This window comes from Eutrigla gurnardus, assembly GCF_963514095.1.
Source record: "Eutrigla gurnardus genome assembly, chromosome: 10".
NCBI classification, from domain to species: Eukaryota; Metazoa; Chordata; class Actinopteri; order Perciformes; family Triglidae; genus Eutrigla; species Eutrigla gurnardus.
This window is the reverse complement of record NC_139924.1, coordinates 20,555,620-20,578,785: the sequence shown is the minus strand read 5'-3', so window position 1 is coordinate 20,578,785 and position 23,166 is coordinate 20,555,620. Positions and strand designations below refer to the sequence as shown.

Genomic DNA, 23,166 nt, shown 5'->3' with positions numbered 1-23,166 from the left:
CGTATCACTGATTAATGACATTAATTGTCTAAATTTATAAATTTTAGTCATTCTTTTCCCCTCTGTGTAAGATTTTCATCTTGTTTTTTTTTTTTTTATAAATGCACATAATGATATATGCCTCGAAGAATATAAGTATGAAATATTAATGCACTTTAAGATTAATATTTTATTGTTCCATGACGTGATGTTTTGAGTTGTTTGTGTGGAAAACACTCTTTACTGAAGGACTGGTAGCTTGGACGCACTAGGACCCTGCAGAGCAGGCACAAATTAAGGACAACCAGCACATAAGAAGCTTAGGACATCTAATCTATACTCCTACGCACATACACACATACACACACACACACACACACACACAAAGACACACACACAGACACACACACAGACACACACACACACACACACACACACACACACACACACACACACACACACACACACACACAGCATTTCATAAATATCCCATTTTGAAACAAGCACGCACACACGTCCCAGAGGCAAACACAGTCATTGTATTTTTCATTTAGTTTTCATTTTCTCCAAACTCTTTCATTCCCCTTGTTGACCTCAACTTCCATCCCACTTTGATGGGAGAACATTTGCCCATATGCTCCGTTCCTCTCATCCCATTTCATTAGCAAACGTGTATCATGCGTCTCTCAAAGAGGCAAAGAGCAAACTCATTCATTTCGGACAATTATAGTGAAAAAGTCAAACCTACTCACACAACGTCCGTGTGTGTCGGTGTGTGTGTGTATGTGCTCCTGAATGTTACATCAGCATGTTTTACTATTAAATCAGCTGTACAACCACTCAAACAGGCGGAAACATTAAAATGGATTTCAAATTGAAATGGAGTTTTACTCAGACTTCAAAAAACATTCATCATTCTGATTCTAAAGCCTTCTGGCCCCCTTTTTATTTTTTATAACAGAAACTAAAGGCTTTGTCATTTTATTTCTATATAACTTTACAGAGAAAAAAGTGAGAGTAATGAAATGAAAAAAGAAAAAAAAAATCCCAGAATTCTCTTTGGTTAACCAGCATTTAGTATGTGAGTTAGATTCCAATCTGCTGTGTGTGATGAAGTTGATAGTGGAAACACGAAAAAGAGGAAATAGCTCCTAATCGTTTGTGTTGTGTGTCCATTTTAAATAATGGAGACACAAAATCACATGACAACCATCCCAAAAGACCCAAAACGTAAACACACACACCCACACACACGCATTATATAAACACACTAACACTTTTCCAGCTGTTAAGTACCTCTGGCATCGTGGTGTTCGATACACACACTGTATTTTTGTCTCTGCGCGCACACACCGTGTGCTTAGTGTATGTGTGACAGTTACACACTCACACATACACACCAACACACACGCACAGAGTTCAGCCGATTTATCATAATATGCTTTATCTGAAAAGTAAGTATCTTACCTCGGGATAAAGGGAGGAAAGAGGGGTTTGTGGCCAGATTGACAGAGGAAGGGTGGATAGAGAGAACCGAGTGCTCGCTGCACGGGGACAGAGAGAAGGACCTTCACTTCTGTGGCTGGATCGATCACTATTGATAAGGTAACGGGGCATTACGGGGCAGCAAGGAGCGCAGCTGACAGAGAGGGCCACAGTGGCATGTGTGTGTGTGTGTGTGTGTGATGACTGAGCTGGAGACGGACCATGAGGAACGCGTTGTGTGCTGACTGTGAGGGACTGGTGGAGGTCAAAATGGTTACTGGAGGAAACTGTGTGGAAAGTTGTGGAAGGAAGGACAAGAAGTGGAGCGTGATGATACAAGTGTAAAAAGAGAGAGAGAGAGAGAGAGAGACAGATGGGAAAGGGGGAGTATGGGAGGGGCACTGGTGCAGACCCAGTCCGAGGTTTTACAGGGTCTTGCTGTGAACTGTATCCTGCTTCTGTTGATGTAGCTATTGATACGCTGTCGTTATACACCTGAGATTTGGTTGATTCTACGTTTTGAATTGGCATTAATGATTACTGCCAATGTCTGTATGCTCAAAATTGTTTGTGTGCATGTTTGTGTGTGTGTGTGTGTAATGAGGTCAGAGTCATTAAAGTGATGTGAGGATTACTCTGCGTGAGTCCGGGCCAGACCATGTGTCTCTCTGCACAGCACTCCTCTCTTCCATCCACAGGAACACAAAGGGCAACATGGGATGAGGGTCCCATACAGGTTACATGAAATGGCCCTGCTGTTAGACCGCCATTACATGCCATTAGTGTGTGTAATGTTAAGCGTGCAGCATGTACGTGTGCAGGAGCACGCATGCCAGTGTGTCCATTTAGCAGGACTTGCTAGTTGTTTAGTAAGACGTTAATTGTCGACAGTCTGTCAAGGGCGAGGCTAAAGATAAACCCAGACTGGTCGCTTATATAATGAACTATATAACTGTTCCAAGTGTACATTCTATATAAGGTATGCCTATATATATATATAACCTCTAGGTTTATGTATAGACAGAGAACAGCATGTCTTTATTTTGCTAGCACTTGGTAATGTTACACAATAGCTGCTCAATTTCACATTAATAGTGCAATAGTGCACATTGCCACACTACTACTACTATCATTTTAGGATTAAATGTGTTTTATACACATTTGCAAAGGTTTGTTACAAATGTACAAATTTCTCAGTTATCCTCCATGTACTGACTATGTAGTTTGGTTTTAATGACTAAAGAAATATATTAAGGAGTACTTATATTTGGCCCCACGACCCTGAATACAGGATAAGCGGTGGATGGATGGACTTCTATATGGTCCTAGATGTTAATATAACCCTCCTATAACGATGTGTCATTTTTGTCCCATTCATGCTTCATAGATGTAATTCATGTGAGAAAACGAAGCTCAAACCCATGGCGGTCTTTCACTTAATTCAACAGGTCTTTTTTTATACACACTTCCAACTTTTATCAACTCAGTAAAATCAGTAAAGACAAACCTAAGGTTTGCAGCAGGAACACACAGCTTTCAATTAACAGCAAACAGGCCACTAACAGTGGTCGGTCCCATCCCTTGAAGGTCTAAGGCTCACACTGAGGACGTGGATGTATATATTTTAGTATCTGTTGTCAGAATTGCATTTGGTAGAATGGGATATCTGTGGTATCTCAGTTTGGGTAACATTTCTCTCTCTGTTAATGGAAAAATCCCAGCAGTCCTTGGTGCACAGTGACTGTGAGTTCATCCGTAAATAATGTCTGGCCTCAGCATCTTGATCAATTTCACAGACAGTAGACTCCCTGCTGCGTTTATGTGTGTCCTGCTGTCTTCTCCGAGTAGACAGATCTCTAATCCGCTGCAGACAGCAGCAGGTGGTGTGTGTGTGTGTGTGTGTGTTCACTGTCATCATTTAGCCCCCTCATTGACCACTGTCTGGGGTTTTAGCAAGTTAACACCTGTTCATGCCCTCATACTCATACACTAGTAATTAGATAAGATGAGCAATTTTGGTTGCATTTGTATACCCAGACTGTTTAAACCGTATATTCTTATATGTGGAGTGCATCAAATGTCTCTGTGTGCAAGTTCTGTGCATCAGTTGTTTCCTCCAATTAAATGCAGCTCCTGTTAACTGTTAACTGGTAAAACGAGGCGACTATTCTTTATAGTTAACTAATTATTTGCTGCTAATTCATAATTATATGTAATTGGAATGAATTTAAAATGATAAATTGAGATTTTAAATATGAAAAATAGACATTATTTCATTAAATAACTAAAAATGGAATTGCAATATATGTTATGTAACACACACACAATCATCAAATTGTTAAAACACAGCTCATATATGCATTCATGCGTACTTTGGCACTGTGTGTGTGTGTGTGTGGTACAGTAGCTTACCCCCCCTTAGACCACCCGCCCCCACCTGCACCCCCACCACCCCATATGGCAGTAGACAGTAGTAATCATGGAAGTGGAGCAACAGGCCCTGAGCCTCACTAATCCTCTGCCACACTCCGACACGTGCCACACTGATGCATATACCCAACCCAGACACGCACACACACACACACACACGGCTATTGAAGACACTATTCATGGAGGTAGAATGGAATATGAATTATTTTGTTTGCATCACTATGTAATTGAGGCCAGGACTCACCACTGGTGCCTGAACAAACCCTGGATTAACATGCATCATTAAGAACACGCACGTCTTGTGACTTGCCGCCGCTTATTTGGCATGCAGATCCCATAATGCACCATCTCTCACTCGCAGCACAGATTTTTTTGCACACAATGTAAATGTAATCTTTTTTTTTTAATATATATGAAGCTATAGCATGCATGTTGATTTCAAATCTGACAACATTCTGGTAGAAAAATCACAAATAAGAGTTGCACGCACGCACGCACACGCAAAAAACCTTTTAACTGTGACGCACAAGTAGAAGGGGCTACAATGGCTCTCTTATTGTTAATTGGCTGTTTAATCCCAAGGAATGCGTCTGATTAGTACCCACCGGTGGGTCAGGATCTTGCTCAACACTTCCCCCTCACAATGGACAGGCTGTAAAGAGATCTGGGAGCAGGCGCACATACTGGTGCATGCACAATCACTCCCACTCGGGACAAAGGTGCGCACAAAGAAACGCACACAATCAAGCATCGGTGTGTGTGTGTGTGTGTGTGTGCAGACATGCCACAGTGGCCTCACGTACCCCCTGCGTTCACTCACAAAGCAGTGCACCCAGCATGCAACTTCACTGTGAGCTGAAGATGAACAGTCGTATCCAGAAAATGTGATTTTTTTTCAGAGGCTATTAAGGCTAAAATTATAACGATCACTTTCCCCTTAGATTCAGCTGCATGTGTAGTATCCATTGCTAAGCGGACCAGAGTCTTGTTGAACACTCCTTCACTCCACTGAGTGCCTCTTCAAAGGCCTACAATGTTCCCACCAGTTTACCAAAGCAGGTTGTACTCTGATTTACTTCGTCATTCCTTTAAAATGAATTGGATTTTGTGCAAAGTTTCACTGGCTGAGGCCTTAATGTTTCCTTTTGGGGTCAGGGTGTGCACTTAGTGCATGCTATCATGGTCTGCATGCACCACAGAGTTAGTGCATCAGAATATTTACTGTAGTGTGACGGATCGAAACAAAGTCCAGGAAATTGGACATTTTTAAATCAGGAAGCCATATTTAACTGTTACCAGTAAGGGGCGGATAGAATTAACCCACCCAGATAAAGATGGGAGGTCGGACTGGTTGCAGGTAGATTGGTAGGGTCAGAGATGACGTGGGTCAACATGTGTGTGCTTGTGCATGTGTGTATTTGTGTGTGTGTGTGTGTGTTCTGTAGGAGGTCCAGGCAGGCTGCATCACTGCTGACACACTGCTGCTGGTAAATCCAGCTTAGTGTGTCTAAAACAGGCCTATGAAATCTGCCACAGGGCCCCTAATGCTAGGGCCGCTGTCACCCTCAATCACTCACACACACCTAATCCCCACGCCGTGACCCAACACACACACACACACACACACACACACACACACACACACACACACACACACACACACAGCCTGGCTACCCGATGCCCTCGGCCCATTCAGCTTGGCAGGCAGTCCCAGTACCAGGTGACACCAGCCACAGGGTCAACATTTCCTATTCATGGGGGGGAGGAAAGGGGTGATGGCGGGGAGGAACGAGAGGAGGGAGAATGTGGTGTGTAGGAGTCTGAAGATTTTGGGGCGAGGAGGAGGTGAACAGATGGGAGTAGTAGTCCAGGTGAGGCAAGAGCAGGTAGAGAAGCAGAAAAAGATGGTGGTGGAATGTTTGGAGGAAAAGCACAGCCGTGACAAAGATGGAGTCTGTGCAAAGAAAAGGAACACAGGTTGTTAAAACACTGAATTCAGTAGTGACAGAATTTTGATTTAAGAAAATGAATTAAAGTCTGGAGCAAAAAAAAAAAACGTATATAAATGATTATATTATATTATATATATTTGAATTGGATGTCTATAAACGTAGTGATGAAGTGACAGAGAATCATCACCTGTATCTTTTACAGAGCTTTAGAGAGCTTCAAAGCATTTGCGATGATGTCTGGCTCACAACGTCACTGTTTTGGTTCACTCTCACTGCTTTCATAGTCTAATTTTTGGCCACAGCAGGCAGTGGTTTTCAGCTAAAAAGCTGCGAAAACCCACTGAGCACTGACTGCTCAGCACCAAATGGCAAACAGGCAATGTAAGCAGTTAGCTGGTGAACAGTGTGGAGCGTGCAACAAAAACAAAAGCAAGATATTTCTGGACCGAAAACAGAGCTAAAAGTCAGTGAACATTGGTCTTAAATTCATCAGGTGGACTGAGACATGAATGAATGAAAACTCCTTCCTAACAAGTTCACTTAAAAAGAGACATCAATGTTGCATGCCCAACCTGTTTCCGCCATGGCAAAGGAAATCAGCTATTGCATGTGTTTTTAAGTGTGGCAGGGTTCGTGTGAGAAGAGGTAAAAAAAGAGACAAACGTGTATGGTTTTAGACTACCAGGGACTATACTAAGTACCATTTCCTACAGTGACAAAATGTCAAAATGACTTGAAGGATCAAATTCAAGACGATGGCACGGTCCTTTAAGGCAATCAATGGAACAGCAGCCATCTACCTTCCTACCAACGTCAGGACAGCAGATCCTTGCTGACCAGCTACTACTTTATCAGCAATGATATGTTGTGGTTTCTTTCTTTCGACAAATGTACTTATTGTAAGTCACTTTGGACAAAAGGGTCTGCTAAATGCCCTAAATGTAAATGTATCCCCACGCTCCAATTCAACGACCTGTATGAATAATCCTTCCAGTATGGACAGTATACAGTTTATACAAGTCCATGACCACCAGTTTGATCCCTGGGACAACATGGTGACACTGATTGTTGTGGCTTGCATGATTACAGTAAAGGTCGCCTCGTTGATCCTAACAGTGGTTCTTTTTTTTGTGTGTTTTCCCAGGTTATCGTGAGCATGCAGTGCCAGACAAGAGGATGAAAAGACAAACAACGAGATGTGCAACTTCAAAGTCACCAGCTACAACGCCAACCTCCTTTCCAAAACTCTTTCACTCAAAAGCATTCTAAGGCATTTTACTTTTACCACTATCCCATTGTTGCTACTGATCGACCTGAAAACAAACATACTCTGCATGCAAATACATGCATCTCTTATTGGATTTAAGGGGCGACAGTTGACCCATGAAATGCTCCAGCCTGTGAGGTAAAGTGGACACAGACAAGAATTAAGTTAAGAGGCCTATCAATGTAACTTAGGGCCGTCTCGCACTAGTAGCTTTAAGGAGACTAGCAGGGCTTTTTGCTGCTCTCACTGAGAATCACTGATACGAGCCTCTCAGCCTAAATCCTAATTGTGTCTGCCAACAAACTCAGCATCCACTATTTAACAATCCCGTCTCTCTCTCTCCAAGAAGTGAGTAATTGTGACAGAGCAGTCATTTTTTTGTTAATTACCCTTCTTTCCTTTTCAAAGGATTTATCTCGCACAGATTCTGTAAGGGTGCAGTAATTCTATAAGTCAAATCTAAGGCCCTGAATTCTGGGTTACTTTCCAGATTTACTTTATCTCAAATACACAGAAATGATGTATAATAACTCTTACTCACACCATGCCTCACCCAATGCCTTGCAGGTAAGTAAGAATGGGGAAAGTTTTGTTGGTGTTAGATAGAGAATATTGTAATGATATTGTGTCTGAATGTAATAAAGTTATTTTGATTTTGATTTCAAAATTCTGTAAATCCACAGCATTTTCTTTCAACGCGTTTACCTTCAGCTTTTGATGAATTAAAAGCAGACTGCTGTTCTCTCCGTCATCATGTGTTTATGTGAAAATGTTTGACCAGAAATGCTTCCACACTCAGATTGCAAGAGACATTCGGTAATTGAACGTGGCATTGATCCGTGACGTCTCCACAGATTGGTGGGTCGTTGCAGTGGAAACTCGGCAATCCACCCCACGCACACAAGATGTCACGCCAGGATTGGCCTCTCACACACACACACACACACGAACACACACACACGCACACACAATCAGCGAATAGACTTAGAGTCAAAACAGGCGTCCCCAAATAGAAAAGTACACACAGTAATATTGAATACTGTCCTGAAATAGTCAGAGGCAGATCTATGCAACACTGCCATCTAGTGTTCAAATGAAGTAGCTCAAGATAATCAGACACGGACAGATTGGACGCAATGTCGACTTGAAGTGTGCATTTCAGTATGATCGAAATTATAAGAACACAACAATGTTGATATTGTGCTACTACTATCATTGCTGCTAAAACAACGGCACACGTTGATATTAGCGATGCTTATCTCACTTCCTACGACAGTATCCGTTATTTATCCCTGTTTGAACATCAGTGAGTGTGCTGCTAAACCCTCGTAAACTCATTACCAAATCCACAATATCGTTTGTTGGAGTAAGTTGTGGATTCATTCATGTTTTTGCCCCCTTGATCAGTGAACTGACCTTCTACCAGTCAACCTCAGGTAACATCGCCTCACTGACACCATCTACTGTGCAATAAGGGGAATGTTGTTTGATGAAGATATTTGGCAAACTATCTATTTTAGTGATTACAGTGGAAAAAATGTATTAACTATTTAATTTAAAGTAAAACAGGACAGTGTTATTCTTCTCTTTTACTCTATTTTATTACAACAGTTGTTTTAAGGGGTTGACAAGGAGTCTGATGGATGTTTTTATAGCACTATTTCAAGAGTGGCAATGACAGATGGCATCACAAACGTATTAAACAAGCTGCATGACACATATTCTGTACACATCCGAGCAAAACCAACTGAAGTCACACAAAATAACTAGAATGCAGAATTATTATTTTTTTAAGAATTCATATATTACGTTATTTGGGTATATTACGTTTTTTGTTGTCGTTTAAAGTCCACTAGAAATGTTTGGTGAAATACTAGAAATCTGTCAAGGTTTCCTCTTCAGGTGTGCATGATTATCCTTCCTGGACACCCAGTGCCTTCACACTGTTAACCATCGCTGCTATGAAACTGGGCTAAATCAAACACACAAAAAATACTATGATATATTGTGGTCTGATGTTTTTGAGGGCACCTTTACTCCCGTTCTGCTATGGCAACCAGGTGGGCTTCTACCTCTGCCTCTGACAGCATCCTAGGGGAGGTGAGGAGGGAAGGAAACATTAAAATTAATAATAACAAGAGAACAGATAACAACTCGAAAATCTCCTACTTCAAAGAAATAACAAAACTTCTCTGTTTCTTAATCACATTAAAATATAATGCACATGAGTGGCATCGACTTGTTTGTTTAAGTCATGACATCCATCATCATCATCCTCAAAGACACTTTACCTGAGATGCTGGACAAATACAATCATCAGTGTAAATGCATCCTACAACTTCTGACTACTTGATAGAATAATAAAAAATTGTAATTTTAAAGGGTCAGTGTGCAGTATTTGGTGGCATTCTAGTGGTCAATTCTTATTTTCAGGTGACTAAATAAAACACGAAATTAAATAATTACTTCTTAATGTTATATCCCATGCCTGCCAATTGACTTTGAATAAATGTACAGTTGTTCTGAGTGAAGTTACCTGAACTTTGGTTTTTCCTTTGTGACCACACCAATCTCCAGCTCACAGGCCTTGAAGTCCAAGGACAGGACAGAGGACAGACATGTTATCGCCAACTGGAACGAAAGAAAGAAAGTTTATTTATTTATTTTCGGTCAGTTAAATCATCATCATCACACTTTGTTCAAATAATACAATACACATGGCCGAAAGGGAAAGCGGGAGAAGCCAAGGCTTATCTAGTCCCGCCCCCATTACCCACAGGATAAAATCGTCTTCATAATATTATCTTATCTTTTGCATTTTCCATTTGACATAACATTTTCTTTTACTTGTGACATTTGACATAACATGTTACAGCAGTAGGTGGTACAGAGAGCTGTACTCCCTGCTACGTACAACTGACATCGGACCATACAAGTTTCTCAGGTTCAACTTATTGTTTGGGTACAGAATGTTCATTAGTTATGCTCCCATCCCGACACAACACCATGTCTGCTGATTCGTGCCTCAGACCTTTTTCAACTCTCATGCAATAATCTGTACCGGTCAACGGTTGAATTTACATACTTTTTCTTAAAGCCACTTAGTGTTGCTGATTTTTTGACTTCTTCTTCTAACACATTCCATTGTCTAACACCTGTGACCGATAAGGAAAAGGATTTTAACGTAGTTCGTACCTTCCTTTGCCTGAAACTCATGTTCCCTCTAAGATTGTATCTCTCTCTGTCTAAGAAAAGTTTTTGCAGGTTCTGCTCAAGCAGATAAAAGCCTCACTGTTCCCTGTTATTAAGAACACGCTGAGCTTCACTAGGTTTCACGCTACCTGTACTGTCCTGTCATGGGTCAGCTCTGGCTTTTTCTTCAGTTTCTTCTCCAGGTAGCTATTGGCCTCCGTTTGTTTGGCCCCGACTGCTGTGGCCCTGAAGCCGCAGTAGTAGCCTGCAGGGTCACATTTAAACAGGACAGGACCCTGCTGGGGGTCCATAGCCACCATGATCATACCTGCAGAAGAGGAGGATGAAAGAAGGAGGGGAGTGCAAAAACATCACATCATTATAAGGTAGTGAAGATGTGAAGATTGAACAAAAAAGAGTTGATGAAGAACAGTATGAAGAGGTGGAAATCAAGACCCCCCACTCACAGCATCCAAGAGGCCTCATTTCAGCGTTTTGTGTGTAGACCTGAGAGATTTCAGCCAACCGGCGACACAACATCTCTGCCATGATGTCATAACCAAACTTATATTTCCATTCTCCTGCTTCCACTCGTGCCCGGTGAACCTGGGAGCGACTGTCCCCTGCACATGACAGAGAGGAGAGGAGGGGAGGGGAGGATAGCTTTTCATGAAAAATAAATAGATATGATCTTCCAGTCACAATCACAGTAAACAAACCACCAAGACCGATTACAGACTTTAAGGCCCTGGGAACATTACACTATTGTCACACAGTTGTTTATCGTCTTTATTTAAAGGAATTCACTTTGATTGGCTTTCTGTGACATAACAACTAAAGTACACAGTATCGCAGCTACTTGAACGACGATACACACCGCTGTGCCCCGTCATCACGCAGCCAATGCGAGGGGTGAGTTTGAACATGTTGGTCACAGTGGAAGGGTCCAGCAGTTTGTCCTGCAGTCGAGGGGAGGAAAGAGTGTCACTTCCAGCTTATAAAACAATATTAATATCATCAAGGTATCACCGTGCATGTGAAAATATCAACGCTCTGATTTTAGAACAAACAGATTATGTATGACCTGATACCACTTATCCTGATGCTGATGTTTAGAGTTTGAAATTGACGAGGAATGGGTAAAATACAGCGCCTCTGGCTTGGTAATGTGAGAGAACTGGCATTTATTTATCTTATATTTGTCCATCAAGTCAGCACAATGCTGGAGTCATGACTCCTGTGGGAGCTTCACTGTTTCAACTCAGATTACCATCATCATCATCATCATCATCATCATCATCCAAGTGTGTGTGTGTGTGTAATATCTCACAGGTATTTTCTTCTGTGTGACCACCACAACGCTGTCCATCCCCCGGACCCCCACAGAGGTCAGCCCACCCTGGGAGATGGCTTTGAAGGCATACTCTGCATACAGAATAAAACGTTATAAAAAAAAATTGAATGTTTTTTAATGTAACACTTACAGGATATTTCATATCCCGTGCATCCAAAAAAAAAAAGTATAAAAAGTTAAGCAGTCATTGTTAAGATATATTTGAGTACAACAGAATTTCTCAAATTTGAACCTGTGGAATCAAATCCAGAATTTTTGAGTGTATTTTGTTAAAAAAGTGCAGGTATAAAGTCCTAAAAAAAGAGAAACTTTGGGTGCAAACGTTTATGCTAATTGCACCTAACAAGCTAACACATTTAGCTAACGACTTTAGCTAACGACTGTAGCTGCATTGTAATGCGTTGTTTAACAATAGTGCAAGTAACTGTACTTTTATGCGGTATTAACATTCATACTCCAGGACTAAAACACAGGAAAAAGTGCCTCTCTCTTACCGACTTGATAAAGGCGGCCCTCCGGTGAAAATATGGTGATGTGTCGGTCGAAACCTGCGTTTGAACCGCGGGACATTTTTTTTTTTTTCTTCTCCCCGTGACCTCAGATGAACTTCACACACCCCTGGATGTATCTCTATATGTCCTATCGTCCTGTATAATGGTGGTATCCTCCCTCTTAGACGGTCAGTTCGCAGGGAAACATGGCTGAGCAGAAGCAGAACAATGTGGAGAGAAGTTTTATTTTACTTTCTCTTTCAGTTCCAGTTCAGTTCCCTGACTCGCCACATTTTTTATTTTTTTTCTATTGGATGGCAGCAATAAGGAAGTCAAGTGACTTTACCAGTTAGACTGGCCCCCTCTCTCGGTCCTTTTCACTCGCGCGTCTCGAGAGGCGCTTCTTAAAAAGCCACCGGGGATTGTGTGTCAGGCGAAATACTAGTGGGAGGGTTGAATGGAGAGCTGGCTCCGACGTCCCCGTCTCCGTCCGTCTCCCGTCACTCGGCTGCTGGCGGCGACCAGACGCGCAGCCAAATGTCGGGCCGCAGAGTTGGCTTCTGTCTCAGCGATAAGAAACGCAGGAGGATGAACCTGGACGCGTTTGCAGACTTCTGTGCGTAAGTTGAAAGTCGACTTTTAACTTATTTCAGAGCCTGTCTGGTAAAGGGAGTGAATGGGGCCCCATTCATGTTCTCACAGTGGGGGCCCCTTAGATGATCAATGGGCTGCCAAAGCAAAATGAGGAATGTATTGATTACCAAAAAAAATAACAAAAAATGACTGCTGTTACAACATCCTAATGTAAGCGATTATTTATCAATACTTATTATTTTATATAACATGAGCTGTATGAGCATTCATTGCTACACATGCCATTTAAATATCAACATGTCAGTATTTTCCCCCACAGGAGCCACAGAGTTGAAGTGGTGGAGGTAAGTGTTTTTATTCCTCCACACATACATTAAATAGATACGATCTTTGTCATTTCAATTCATTAGGCCACAACTCCCACACACACACACACACACACACACACACACACACCGTGGTGTGTGTCATGTACAGATGTCAACAACTTTCGTAGGCTAATCCATGTCATAGCCACCTGCAACCCCTGCTTGAAAAGTGAACAATGGCTGCCTGGTTGCTACCACTCAGACATTTCACTACATGTGAATATCTGGACGGGGAGACTTTTACATACACTGATGATGACATCATCCCCCACGCTGTATGCATGTCATAAGGAGCAGCCACGCACATTGGCACCGTCATGCAATCACTCTAGCTGGGTCTGGGGTGTAAAGATTGCTCCTTCCCCCCTCTTGCTCAGACCACACCCATCTTTGAAGTCATCCATCATGTTGATCTCAAGTACACACCAGAGAGGCAAAGTCCATCCCCTATTAGTCAACAGCAAGACACTTCTTTTTTTAATTTATTATCCCTTTTAAATTTGAATTACACATTATGATGTTTGTCAATTCATAAGATAATCGTGCTAGTCGTGAAAGTTGCATTTTATACTAGATTTGTTGTTGTACCATTGATTTTGTGTGAACTACAGCTCTCAAAAAAAAAAAACATGTAATTCATGGCACAGACCAAATTGTTTTTTTGTCTATCACCGTTGACCGTAGATATTTTTATATTTTTGTTTTTTTTATATATATTTTAAAATAAGGTCCAAGACTGATCCACCATAATAGGCGGGACTTTGCCTGTACACAATGTTACATGGTTGTGACGTCACAATGATAAAATATGTCTGCTGACAGAGAGACAAAACTACAAAAACCTGGCAACCTGGCTTCTTTTGTAGTTCAGCCAGCAGGTGTCTCCAGAAACACATTAACCCGTATGTACCTTTCAGTACTGCCCATTATTCAGTTTAATTAAAGTTAAATACATTATTTATTTTTCTATTCTTCTTATTTTTTCCCAACGTTAAATCATTTAGGGCAGTGGCTTTTGTTTTATGTGACCCTCGTGAAAAAATGTTGACCTAAACTGAAATGAGAAACACACTATTAAAGTATTCAAATAGACAGCAAAAGCCTTTGAACATTACTTACAATACGCAGAACGTTTTGCTGAAATGATTCATGTCACGTGTTGGACGTCGTCACATGCAGGTCACATTAAGCACAGGTGGAACTAGTAAGATGAATTATGCTGCAGGCATGCCAGCGACGGGGCCCTTCTGTGGGAGCTATTATCGTTGTTAGTGGTTACACCTGCTTTTCCTGCTGTGACTGGTCTGTAATGACAATGGAACGTCTGCTTTATTGTATACACTCGAGTCAGGAGTCCTTATGTTCTTTGATTCTAAACAGGAGTTGGTTTATTATTTTTAAAACGTGTTTTTCTGATTATTGATAAAAAAAAAAAACGTAATCTTCAGTTTACCACTTGAAATGAGTGCATCATTGATGACCGTTCTCTTGCTCACCAACACAGAAATGTCAGATATATAATGTAGTATACCAGACATCTTTACATGCATTACCCAACATTACAGTATTACCCAATACAAGGACGTAAAAGTATATTTCCACTGTCAGATTGACCTCACTCAGCCACTGGTGCCCCAGGGACCCTTCGACGTCATCGTTCACAAGCTGTCTGATGTCATCGTGGAGGCTGAGCATGACAGCCAATCGAAGCAGCTCCTCGCCAACTTCCAGGTAAAGGAAGTGTAATTGTTGGTTCGTTTCTTGTTTTGCATCTGTCACACAGAGGCATTTTTTTCGGGGTAGAATGTTAATTGTTTCTGCATCTGTATTAGCATCTTGTTAATTAGCCATTAGTCATTCATGCCTAAAATGAAACAAATCCTTCCGTCTGTCTTTCTGTTCCAGAGCTATGTGTCGGCTCATCCTGGCACAGTGCTTCTGGACCCGCTGCCCGCCATGACCCAGCTTCTAGACCGCTTTGCCTCTTACCAGATCATGAGCAAGCTGCACAATTCCCTCCGAGGTGAACTGCAGCCTCCTGGTATATATTGTAGTCTACTGCTGCTTGTAGATTTTAACACGTCTTTCCTATGATATTCTACCCAACAGACTGGCGCATCTGCAGTCCTCCTTACCTAGAGATCCATAGTGCCAGTGACCTGTCGTCCATTCAGCAGGCTTTGATGACCCAAGTCCTAAGCTTTCCTCTCAGTCAGTTCACTGTCTAGACACTTTTCACTTCCTTACTTATTTAATTTGCATATTTCATAACTTGAGTCTTCTCTCAGTTTCTGTGTGCCTGTATGTGGAGCCTGAAAGCTAATATTATTATTATTATTATTATTATTATTATTATTATCTAATTATTTGGGAGTAGGTTTGTGGTCGTTGCTTCTTCTCATGCTGCTGAATTCAATTATCTTCAATTATCTTCCCTTTTTATCTTCCTCATGAAGTATGACAGAACCCACAAACACTTCCTCTTTTTCTCTGTTGACCCCAGTTTGTAAAACCAGAGTGGCACATGGCTCACTTTCCCATGAGGTGAGTGGTTTGCTCAAATTTGCAGTCGTGTTTTTGCTTCTTTTTTTTCTTTTTATTCGGAATTTGGTCATTTGCTCTCTGTTCGCTAACATGTGTGCGTGTTGCAGATGTCTCTGATCTTCAGTGCAGGGAGTCTGGCTGACGTCCATCCACCCTGTGTGCTCCAGAGCTTCGTCAACCACGGAGCTGTGCTGCACAAAGTGTTCGTGGTGGGAGACAGACACTTCTGCGTAGAGAGGCCTTCACTCAAGAACTTCCCCCCCGGTCCCTGTGGTCAGTCTGCTCCAGACCTACGACTACATGAGATATTTACATGCCTTTCCTTTCCTGCCGTGTCCTTTCCTGTCATGTATTGTCCTTGCTTGTCCTGCCTTGGCCTATGTTACCTTGTTTTTCTGTGCTTTATCTATTCCCTGTATCCACCCCAGTTGTGATTTCTCTCTGCCTGCAGACAGGAAGACCATCTTTTTCAACAGTCATCAGGTGTCCAAGCCGGAGTCCAGCTCTGATCTCACAGCAGTAAGTAATAATAATGTTGGCAACCCACGGGCTATCTCTGCAAACCTGCTCAAATAGGCAGAGTTTACAAGTAGCATTTGGTACCTGACTGAGTTAAAATCCAATCCTTTTTCCTCATGATCAATAAGCTGGATGAGCAGATGCCGTGCCTGCCTCCTCCCAGCTCTGAGGCCGTGGCCGCCCTGGTCAGAGAGCTCCGCGTTCAGCTCGACATGGCCCTGTTCGGCGTGGACGTCATCATCAACATACACACACACACCCTCACGGTCATCGACATCAACATCTTCCCAGGTACTGCAGCTGCACAGACACGCATGCAGGGACACACACACACACGGCCATGTTTCTGACACACTGCTCTCTCCACCAGGTTACGAAGGAGTGCCCCAGTTTTTCTCCTCCCTGCTCAGCCACATCGAGTCGGTGTTGGACAAACAGGCCTCCGCTGGCTCTCCTGAGTCAACACAGAACACAGGAAGTCCATCTGCCGCAACAACTGGCGTTTAAGTCACCTCAGGAACACACTGTACTGTTTCATCAACTTCCCATCATCAATTACTCTCATCGTAATTGGCTTTTTTCATTGTCTTTTTGGGACCAAACACAGCTGTTTCCATGACTTTGCTTCCATTCTAATCCGTTGTTTGTATGAAGTCTGCGACATGACTCGATCTTAAACTCTATTCTATGTAAACGACACTAATGACTTTTTTTGTGCCGTGAAGTGATTCCACTCTAGTCGCCCAAACCAAACAGATGACACGATGATGGTTTAATACACTTTCTGTTTATTGATTGAAGCATAGAAGAAGATACAGCAGGCACAAAATACAGCACTCTGGTTGGCCAGTAATATTACAAATGGTGTTTTTGTTATAATTTCTTTCCCGTTATTCGAAATGTCCTCTTATGTCCTCTAACGTCCCCTGTTTACTCCCCCCCCCCCCCCCCCCGGACATTTCCTACATCCTTCTTGCTGGCTTGTAAGATACATTTTGTGGAAACATATTTTGCACTAATATAGAAAAAGAAAACTATAATACATATTTTTTTCATTTATCCTCAAGTGAACAACCACCTCATCTTTGGAATAGACAGTAATGAGCTCATCAGTGTTGACTGATCGCGTGCCACTATGTGTTTGCACAAGTTGACCGACCGGCTATGCCAGTGTTCGAATACGTACACGTATTGTAAATCTTGGCTGTGTAGAAAAACAGAGATTATATCTGCTATATGAGTACTCTATGATGCACTTTGATACTATATTAAAATACATGAAACAATTCATTATTTGGCTAATTATTGCATTCACGTGTGCTGTAGTCTATATCGTGTTATTGCAGTTACGTGGGCGTCCAACGGTAACCCTGTAATTCCTTGCACTGTGCATTTCTACTAAGTGTCCTCTTGGGGGTGCTGTTGTTTCATATTTCCTTTGACCTTGGCTTACAGACCTTGATATCTGATATCTACACAAATGACATGACAGACATGAAAACTGTGACGGAACACCACTGAGCATTTATCAATGTTGCATTTTGTACCAAAAGACAGCAAAAAATGGCTTTAGTGACTCCCTCTTCCCTCGACTCCTCCTTGGCTTGTTGAGTGCAAAGCTGGTTGAGAACCTGAAGTGACACTTTTAGACCTTGTAAGCTCAAAGTACATCACGCGCCGTGGCCACAAACTTAACTCATCCGTCACAAAATGTCGTCACTCTGGTTCTCCTCAAACAGTCTGGTTTTTTAACAGTGCGAGAGCCAAATGAAACACAATCCTTGGTTCTACTCTATCGTTGAAGTTACTGAGAGGAAATCATGACTTACTCCTGCGTAGAAATATCAGTAATACGTGTCGTTAACAGTCAGAACAGCTTACATATAGTTATCAGTTATTGCACTAAATATATATTGTAAATACACATATTACTTGTAGTGGGGAATCTGTCTGTGCCGACAAGAACACGCCATCGAGGATGATACCTTCAAGGAAAAGAAGCGCTGCTTGCCAGTGTTCATGACTCACATTTCAAGACGACTGTGTTTGTGGGGTTGGCAAACTGTAGTCAAAAATTAACATTTGAATAAAAGTTCTGAATGCTTTACAGCTTGAGTGAATCACCCGTCTACCTCACACAAACGGCATTTACACTGAAACGGGCGACAGGAGTGGAGATGGACACAGAGATCTCTAAGATTCTGCAGAAACGTTTTCTTTTTTTCTCCTTGAACTCAAGGAAACGGTTTCAAAGCAATCTAAAAGCAGAAATGAAACGACCGTATGTACAGTTTCTACCTATGTCCATTTACAGATTCACATCTGAAGACATTTCTCTGAGTGCTGTGGGGATTTGAAGGCTGGAAAATGAAAAATGTGTGATCTGAATGCAACAAAGGGTTTTGTCAGTCTGATCTGTGTGTGTGTGTGTGTGTGTGTGTGTGTGTGTGTGTATTTGTGTGTCTTATCCTCTGCGAAGCTCCCTCAGCTCTGCAGCCACTTTGCGCAGCTCTGCTTCAATCTCCAGCAGCTCCTGTAGCGAGAAAAAAACAGAATGACATATGGAGCTTTAGATAATAGCCCGTGAAAGTTGGTGAAAATATTTGTACATATGGGGTACAACGGAAACTTACTGGGTACCTGCTGGTAAGTAGAGGGACATAGACATAAATGACACTGTAAATACTCTTTAAACTACATACATACATTGAATATGTATCAAAGGGGTAAAACTATGATAGCTGTATCTTCACGATGGTAAATATCAGAGAGAGCCTCCAAGAGATCTCAACCAAACAAACAAAAGGTGCGTATTCTACTTCCTGTTTGCATTTTGGCATCTTAAATATGCAGTACAGATCAGGCCGAGTTGACTACTCTGTAAGTCTGAAATGTCTTTTTTGCTTTTAGGTTGTAGAAAGTCCTCTTTCTGCATAGTTGTTGAAGGCTAAACATAAAGTGTGGACAAACACACAGACCAACGCATATTATTGCACCATCTTACCTCCCCTTCATCTTCTTCGGCGTCACCCCCCTCGTCATCTCCCTCCTCCTGCCCCTCATCATCCTCTCTGACATATTCATCTTCGTCTTCCTCGTCCTCGTCCTCCTCGTCCGCATCCTTGTACCTCTCCCGCTCAAACTGCCGAGTGGCTTCATCACTCGCTTTCTCCATCACTCTCTTCTGCTGCGGCTCCTTCACCTCCGCTGCCGCCGCCTCCTTCTTCTCGACGTCATTCTCTGCTTTGTCACCGGGCTCCTTGTCATCTTTGTCCTCCTTCTTCCCGCTTTTCTCCGCTGCCGTCCCCTCGTCAACCCCGCCTTCCTTCTTCTCACCCTGCGTCTCCTGCTTCTCCTCCTCCTGCACCCGTTTCATCTTCTTGTCGAGCTCCTCCAGCTCCTCCTGCTTCTCCTTCCTCTCCTTCTCCTGCTCCGGCTTGCCCTTGCTCTCCTGCTCTTCGAGCAGCTCCTTTAGCTCCTTCTCCACCTTCTCCCTCTCCACCATCAGCTCCACCTCGTTCTTCCTCCTCTCCTCAATCCTCTGCTTCTCCAAGTCCTCCACGGTTGCCGCCTTCTTCTCTTTGTCCTCCTGCTCCTTCTTTCCCTCCAACTCTCCCTTCTGCTCCGGTCCAGAGCCTTTCTGGATCTCCCTCTCCTTCACCGCCTCATAGCGTTTCTTCTTCAACTCTTTTAGCAGTTCTTTGAGCTCTTCATCATTCCTCTCCTCCTTCCCTTTCTTAGTGATCTCTTCGGCTAGCAGCTCCTCCAGCTCCTTGGCTCGCTCCTCTTCGGTGTCCCTCCCTCTGTCTTCGATCCGTGGCTCCTCCATTATCTTCTCCTTGGTGTCATCTTCCCCCGTCTCTTTTGGAAGGCTGGTCACGTCCCTCTCCTCTTTCTCCTCCTCATCCCCCTGCGCAAAGTCACTCTCATCGTTAGCCAGGTTGTATTCATGTCGCTCCTCATCGTCTCGCTCATCGTCGTCTCGCTCATCGTCGTCTCGCTCCTCGTCTCTCTCTGCAACAGTCAGACCGCAACAGTCAGTGCCACGTGGTGGTAAAGTACATGAGCACACGTGTGTGATTGCGGGTGATCACTTCTCCGACTTTAACGTTTATTTAATTCAAAATAAATGTTTTCCAGCAGTGAGCAGGTTGTGTCGTGTGAATTTGTGCATACCATCCCCAGCCAGCGTCTGCAGCTCCCTGAGCAGGCCCTGATGTCTTTGCACTTCATCCAGCTCCACTGCAAAATGATGACACGCAATACTTTAAAAATGCAATAGCACGCCGAAAACAAATAGAAGTGTAGATCGATAGGAAATGTCAGCAAATAAGTCAAAGAATCTTGCAATGGATCATCTTGTTTTAATGTTTAACTGAAAGTTTCAATCAAACATTTAGTCTGTCACAAATATCTTTTCACCAATTTTGACGTTTGTAGGAAAAAACGTGTTGTTTTGTCCTTATTGTATGATCATTTCATCTTTAAACACTACCTACTGCTATTTGAATATTGCTGAACAGATAAATAGAGATGTCACCTGCTAGCTGCTGGCCACACTCATGTTGTGGCCCATCTTCGTTCAGTGTCTCCTGAATAATACATTCAACCTATAGGCACAATACAAAGTCACAATTACTGGCCAAGCCATTCAATAAAGCTGTGACGTGGACAGGGGAAATAAAAAAAATTAAAAAAAAGACTTGTTTCTGACCTTTGCATTGTCAAGGGGTGAGGTAACTGGCCGGCTTCCCACTGAGGCACACAATAAGGAGGGACAGAGAGATGGGGGTGTGATGGAGAATGGAAACACAAATCAATAAAGTAAGCAAACTTATATTACAGAGCTGATGAACTACTTTGTTTACTTCGGTGAGCCCTGCATGGGCGTGGGTGGAGCTGTTCCCTCATTAAGGTAAGTACAGGTACCTTGGTAAAGCGGCACAGAAAAGAAGCTTACCCAGCCCCTCCTCCCCGCATCCCAAAGGCTTTGGCTAACAGGTAGTTTCCCACCAGGGCTAAATCAGTCTCCAAACCCCCTCCCGCCTGCACGTCATTAAAGGCAGCGCCTTTCTCACACAGTTACTTTGAATGTAACGAGCCTGCGACCTTTACTTTTGTTGTTGTGTGTTGGGTGACCGGCCTGGCTGATGACATGAGGTATGATGCTGTTCCAAATGTCAGCCCATCAATTTAGAAAACATGTTTCTGTTTTCTAATTAAGTAACTGAAACATGAACATTCACATTTACTAAAAAAATAAAGGCTGCTTTTCTGCGACATTAATTTTAATCTAAAGAGAGTTTACACAACAGTGTAAAAGTGGGATGTGTTCGCTCCCTTCTCTGACACGGCAACTCTGTGGACTGTGTCAACACAGCTAGATCATTACAGGTCAGGATCAATAGGACTTATTGATACCTTGGCCACCATGAACCACCACCCCCCACCCCCACGGACATGTGAGCTGGATACAGTTTGGCCCTGTGAGGCTCTGCATGCCCATGTGATGGTGTGTCTAAGCTGGCACCCTGGCCCCATAATTAAAGCTGTGATCTGGCTCTGGGATTTATTGGCTTGTCCTGCTGCCCGACCAAACTCTGTGCTAGACATTAGGAAATCAGAGCATCTGGCCAGGTCAAGAGGCAGTTTGTTAGTGGACCAAATTATACACAAAAAATGTTGCCTTGATTAAAGATTAGAGCCACATCTGAGTTAGGAGTACCTGATGAGATTACTCCGCATCTTGGCATTTAATGGTGTAGGTTGTTTTTACAACATATTGACTTGTAGTTCGTTAGGGTGGGACAGTGACTTCCTTCACTGATATCTGAACCCATAAACAATGTGCGGTGTTTATACGCGCTGCATAACACGGTGCGTAACACCACTGCGGACTATAACTATCCACCCAGTGTTCTTACGCGCGTCTCCGCGGACTTCTTTTTTTTAACCTATTTAACACGTTTTCGCAGCAGCCGGTGCGTGTTACCGAGCTGCACGCGCACAAGTGCGCTCGTGGCGTTCACCTGCGCGGACCTTTAATCCGCATTTGTTCAAGAGGACTGCTCGGGGCCGGTAAAACAGTAAAAAATCATGTGTTTACGTTTACGTCCACCCAAACCCCGGTAACGAGCATCGCCAGTCTGGCGGACAGACACAGACAAGGTGGGCGCATCACCAATTATATAACAGCGCTTTTGTTTAGCCTATTAATGGGTCTAAATCCCCGAGGTTTCCGCTATCAGGTCACAGTCTTCTCTGTTATCATAGCGCGTTTACTTTCGTGTTTATAGCCAGTTTATAACGCTGGTTACATGCCGGTAAGATAACAACCAGGGCGACAGTAATGTGTGTGAGAGATTCTTGCATTTTGTAGCGTCATTTAATACCGAGCAGCCAACACACGCACAGTAGCTGTGATAACACATCATAAATAAATAGCCCACTTACCTCCGACGGCAGCCCAGAGAAAAACTGCGGTTATCAGAATTCCCATAGGATCCGAAAAGTGAGGTTCCTGCAGGAGATAACCTTGAAATAACGGGATGGATCTTCTTCACACACACCCGCCGAGCGAGGTGGAGCCGCGGAGCTGTGTGTGTGTGTGTGTGTGTGTGTGTGTGTCAGGTGATATCCTGTACTCAACACTGTGTTAACAAAACGTGTATCTTAAGAGACGTTCAAAGCCTGTCGGTGCTTCTCAAAGCTGACTCATGTGGACGGCTCGAGGGGATGCAAAAGTAGCTAAATAGAAAAAAAATAAAAATAAAAACACATTAAACATCTTCCGTAATTCCAAATCCAACAAATATGTTCCAGTGAAAATATTGTTACACTGGCTTACATTTCATTTTTTGCAAGGTAAACATAATCACCTCACCTGATTACCAATTTAGTACATTGATTATTGATACTTTGTAAAGGCTGATAATGTGACTCACACATTTCACCACTTGTGGTTTTTCTTTATTTTTCTTTATCCTGTGCT

The 23,166-nt window shown here is 42.8% G+C and overlaps 3 protein-coding genes and 1 long non-coding RNA gene across 4 annotated transcripts; 2 read left to right on the top strand and 2 right to left on the bottom strand.

The window, feature by feature from the left end:
* The first annotated feature begins 345 nt into the window (after positions 1–345).
* LOC311020224 lies at positions 346–7,453 on the top strand. Its single transcript, XR_014597885.1, has 2 exons — positions 346–1,584; positions 6,991–7,453. It is a non-coding gene; the product is annotated as an uncharacterized lncRNA (long non-coding RNA).
* A 1,236-nt stretch (positions 7,454–8,689) lies between these two features.
* LOC311020217 (proteasome subunit alpha type-6-like) lies at positions 8,690–12,387 on the bottom strand. The gene is made up of 7 exons (XM_084020146.1): positions 12,154–12,387; positions 11,636–11,730; positions 11,183–11,264; positions 10,773–10,928; positions 10,455–10,633; positions 9,650–9,744; positions 8,690–9,204 (listed from the first exon to the last, which is right to left on the bottom strand). The coding sequence occupies exons 1-7, from the start codon at positions 12,227–12,229 to the stop codon at positions 9,147–9,149; spliced, it is 741 nt and encodes a 246-aa protein (XP_083876272.1). The 5' UTR covers positions 12,230–12,387; the 3' UTR covers positions 8,690–9,146.
* Positions 12,388–12,524: 137 nt separating this feature from the next.
* LOC311020210 (inositol-tetrakisphosphate 1-kinase-like) lies at positions 12,525–16,801 on the top strand. The gene is made up of 10 exons (XM_084020138.1): positions 12,525–12,770; positions 13,064–13,088; positions 14,721–14,843; positions 15,018–15,135; positions 15,222–15,323; positions 15,616–15,656; positions 15,764–15,929; positions 16,108–16,175; positions 16,304–16,466; positions 16,546–16,801. The coding sequence occupies exons 1-10, from the start codon at positions 12,688–12,690 to the stop codon at positions 16,680–16,682; spliced, it is 1,026 nt and encodes a 341-aa protein (XP_083876264.1). The 5' UTR covers positions 12,525–12,687; the 3' UTR covers positions 16,683–16,801.
* A 145-nt stretch (positions 16,802–16,946) lies between these two features.
* On the bottom strand, positions 16,947–22,803 carry LOC311020207 (uncharacterized protein). Its single transcript, XM_084020134.1, has 7 exons — positions 22,629–22,803; positions 20,890–20,930; positions 20,716–20,785; positions 20,352–20,417; positions 19,180–20,189; positions 17,142–18,708; positions 16,947–17,101 (listed from the first exon to the last, which is right to left on the bottom strand). The coding sequence occupies exons 1-6, from the start codon at positions 22,672–22,674 to the stop codon at positions 18,640–18,642; spliced, it is 1,302 nt and encodes a 433-aa protein (XP_083876260.1). The 5' UTR covers positions 22,675–22,803; the 3' UTR covers positions 16,947–17,101; positions 17,142–18,639.
* Positions 22,804–23,166: the final 363 nt, after the last annotated feature.

Excerpts from the sequence above, each read along its gene's own strand:
- LOC311020210 (XM_084020138.1), top strand. The coding sequence starts at position 12,688 with ATGTCGGGCCGCAGAGTTGGCTTCTGTCTCAGCGATAAGAAACGCAGG. Across the intron at positions 13,089-14,720 it reads ACAGAGTTGAAGTGGTGGAG|ATTGACCTCACTCAGCCACT; the intron begins GTAAGTGTTTTT and ends TTCCACTGTCAG. Across the intron at positions 15,930-16,107 it reads CTTCCCCCCCGGTCCCTGTG|ACAGGAAGACCATCTTTTTC; the intron begins GTCAGTCTGCTC and ends CTCTGCCTGCAG.
- LOC311020217 (XM_084020146.1), bottom strand. The coding sequence starts at position 12,229 with ATGTCCCGCGGTTCAAACGCAGGTTTCGACCGACACATCACCATATTT. Across the intron at positions 11,731-12,153 it reads GGGCCGCCTTTATCAAGTCG|AGTATGCCTTCAAAGCCATC; the intron begins GTAAGAGAGAGG and ends TTCTGTATGCAG. Across the intron at positions 11,265-11,635 it reads TCACACAGAAGAAAATACCT|GACAAACTGCTGGACCCTTC; the intron begins GTGAGATATTAC and ends CCTCGACTGCAG.
- LOC311020207 (XM_084020134.1), bottom strand. The coding sequence starts at position 22,674 with ATGGGAATTCTGATAACCGCAGTTTTTCTCTGGGCTGCCGTCGGAG. Across the intron at positions 20,931-22,628 it reads TCTCTGGGCTGCCGTCGGAG|TGGGAAGCCGGCCAGTTACC; the intron begins GTAAGTGGGCTA and ends TGTGTGCCTCAG. Across the intron at positions 18,709-19,179 it reads CCGAAGAAGATGAAGGGGAG|GAGCTGCTGGAGATTGAAGC; the intron begins GTAAGATGGTGC and ends TTCTCGCTACAG.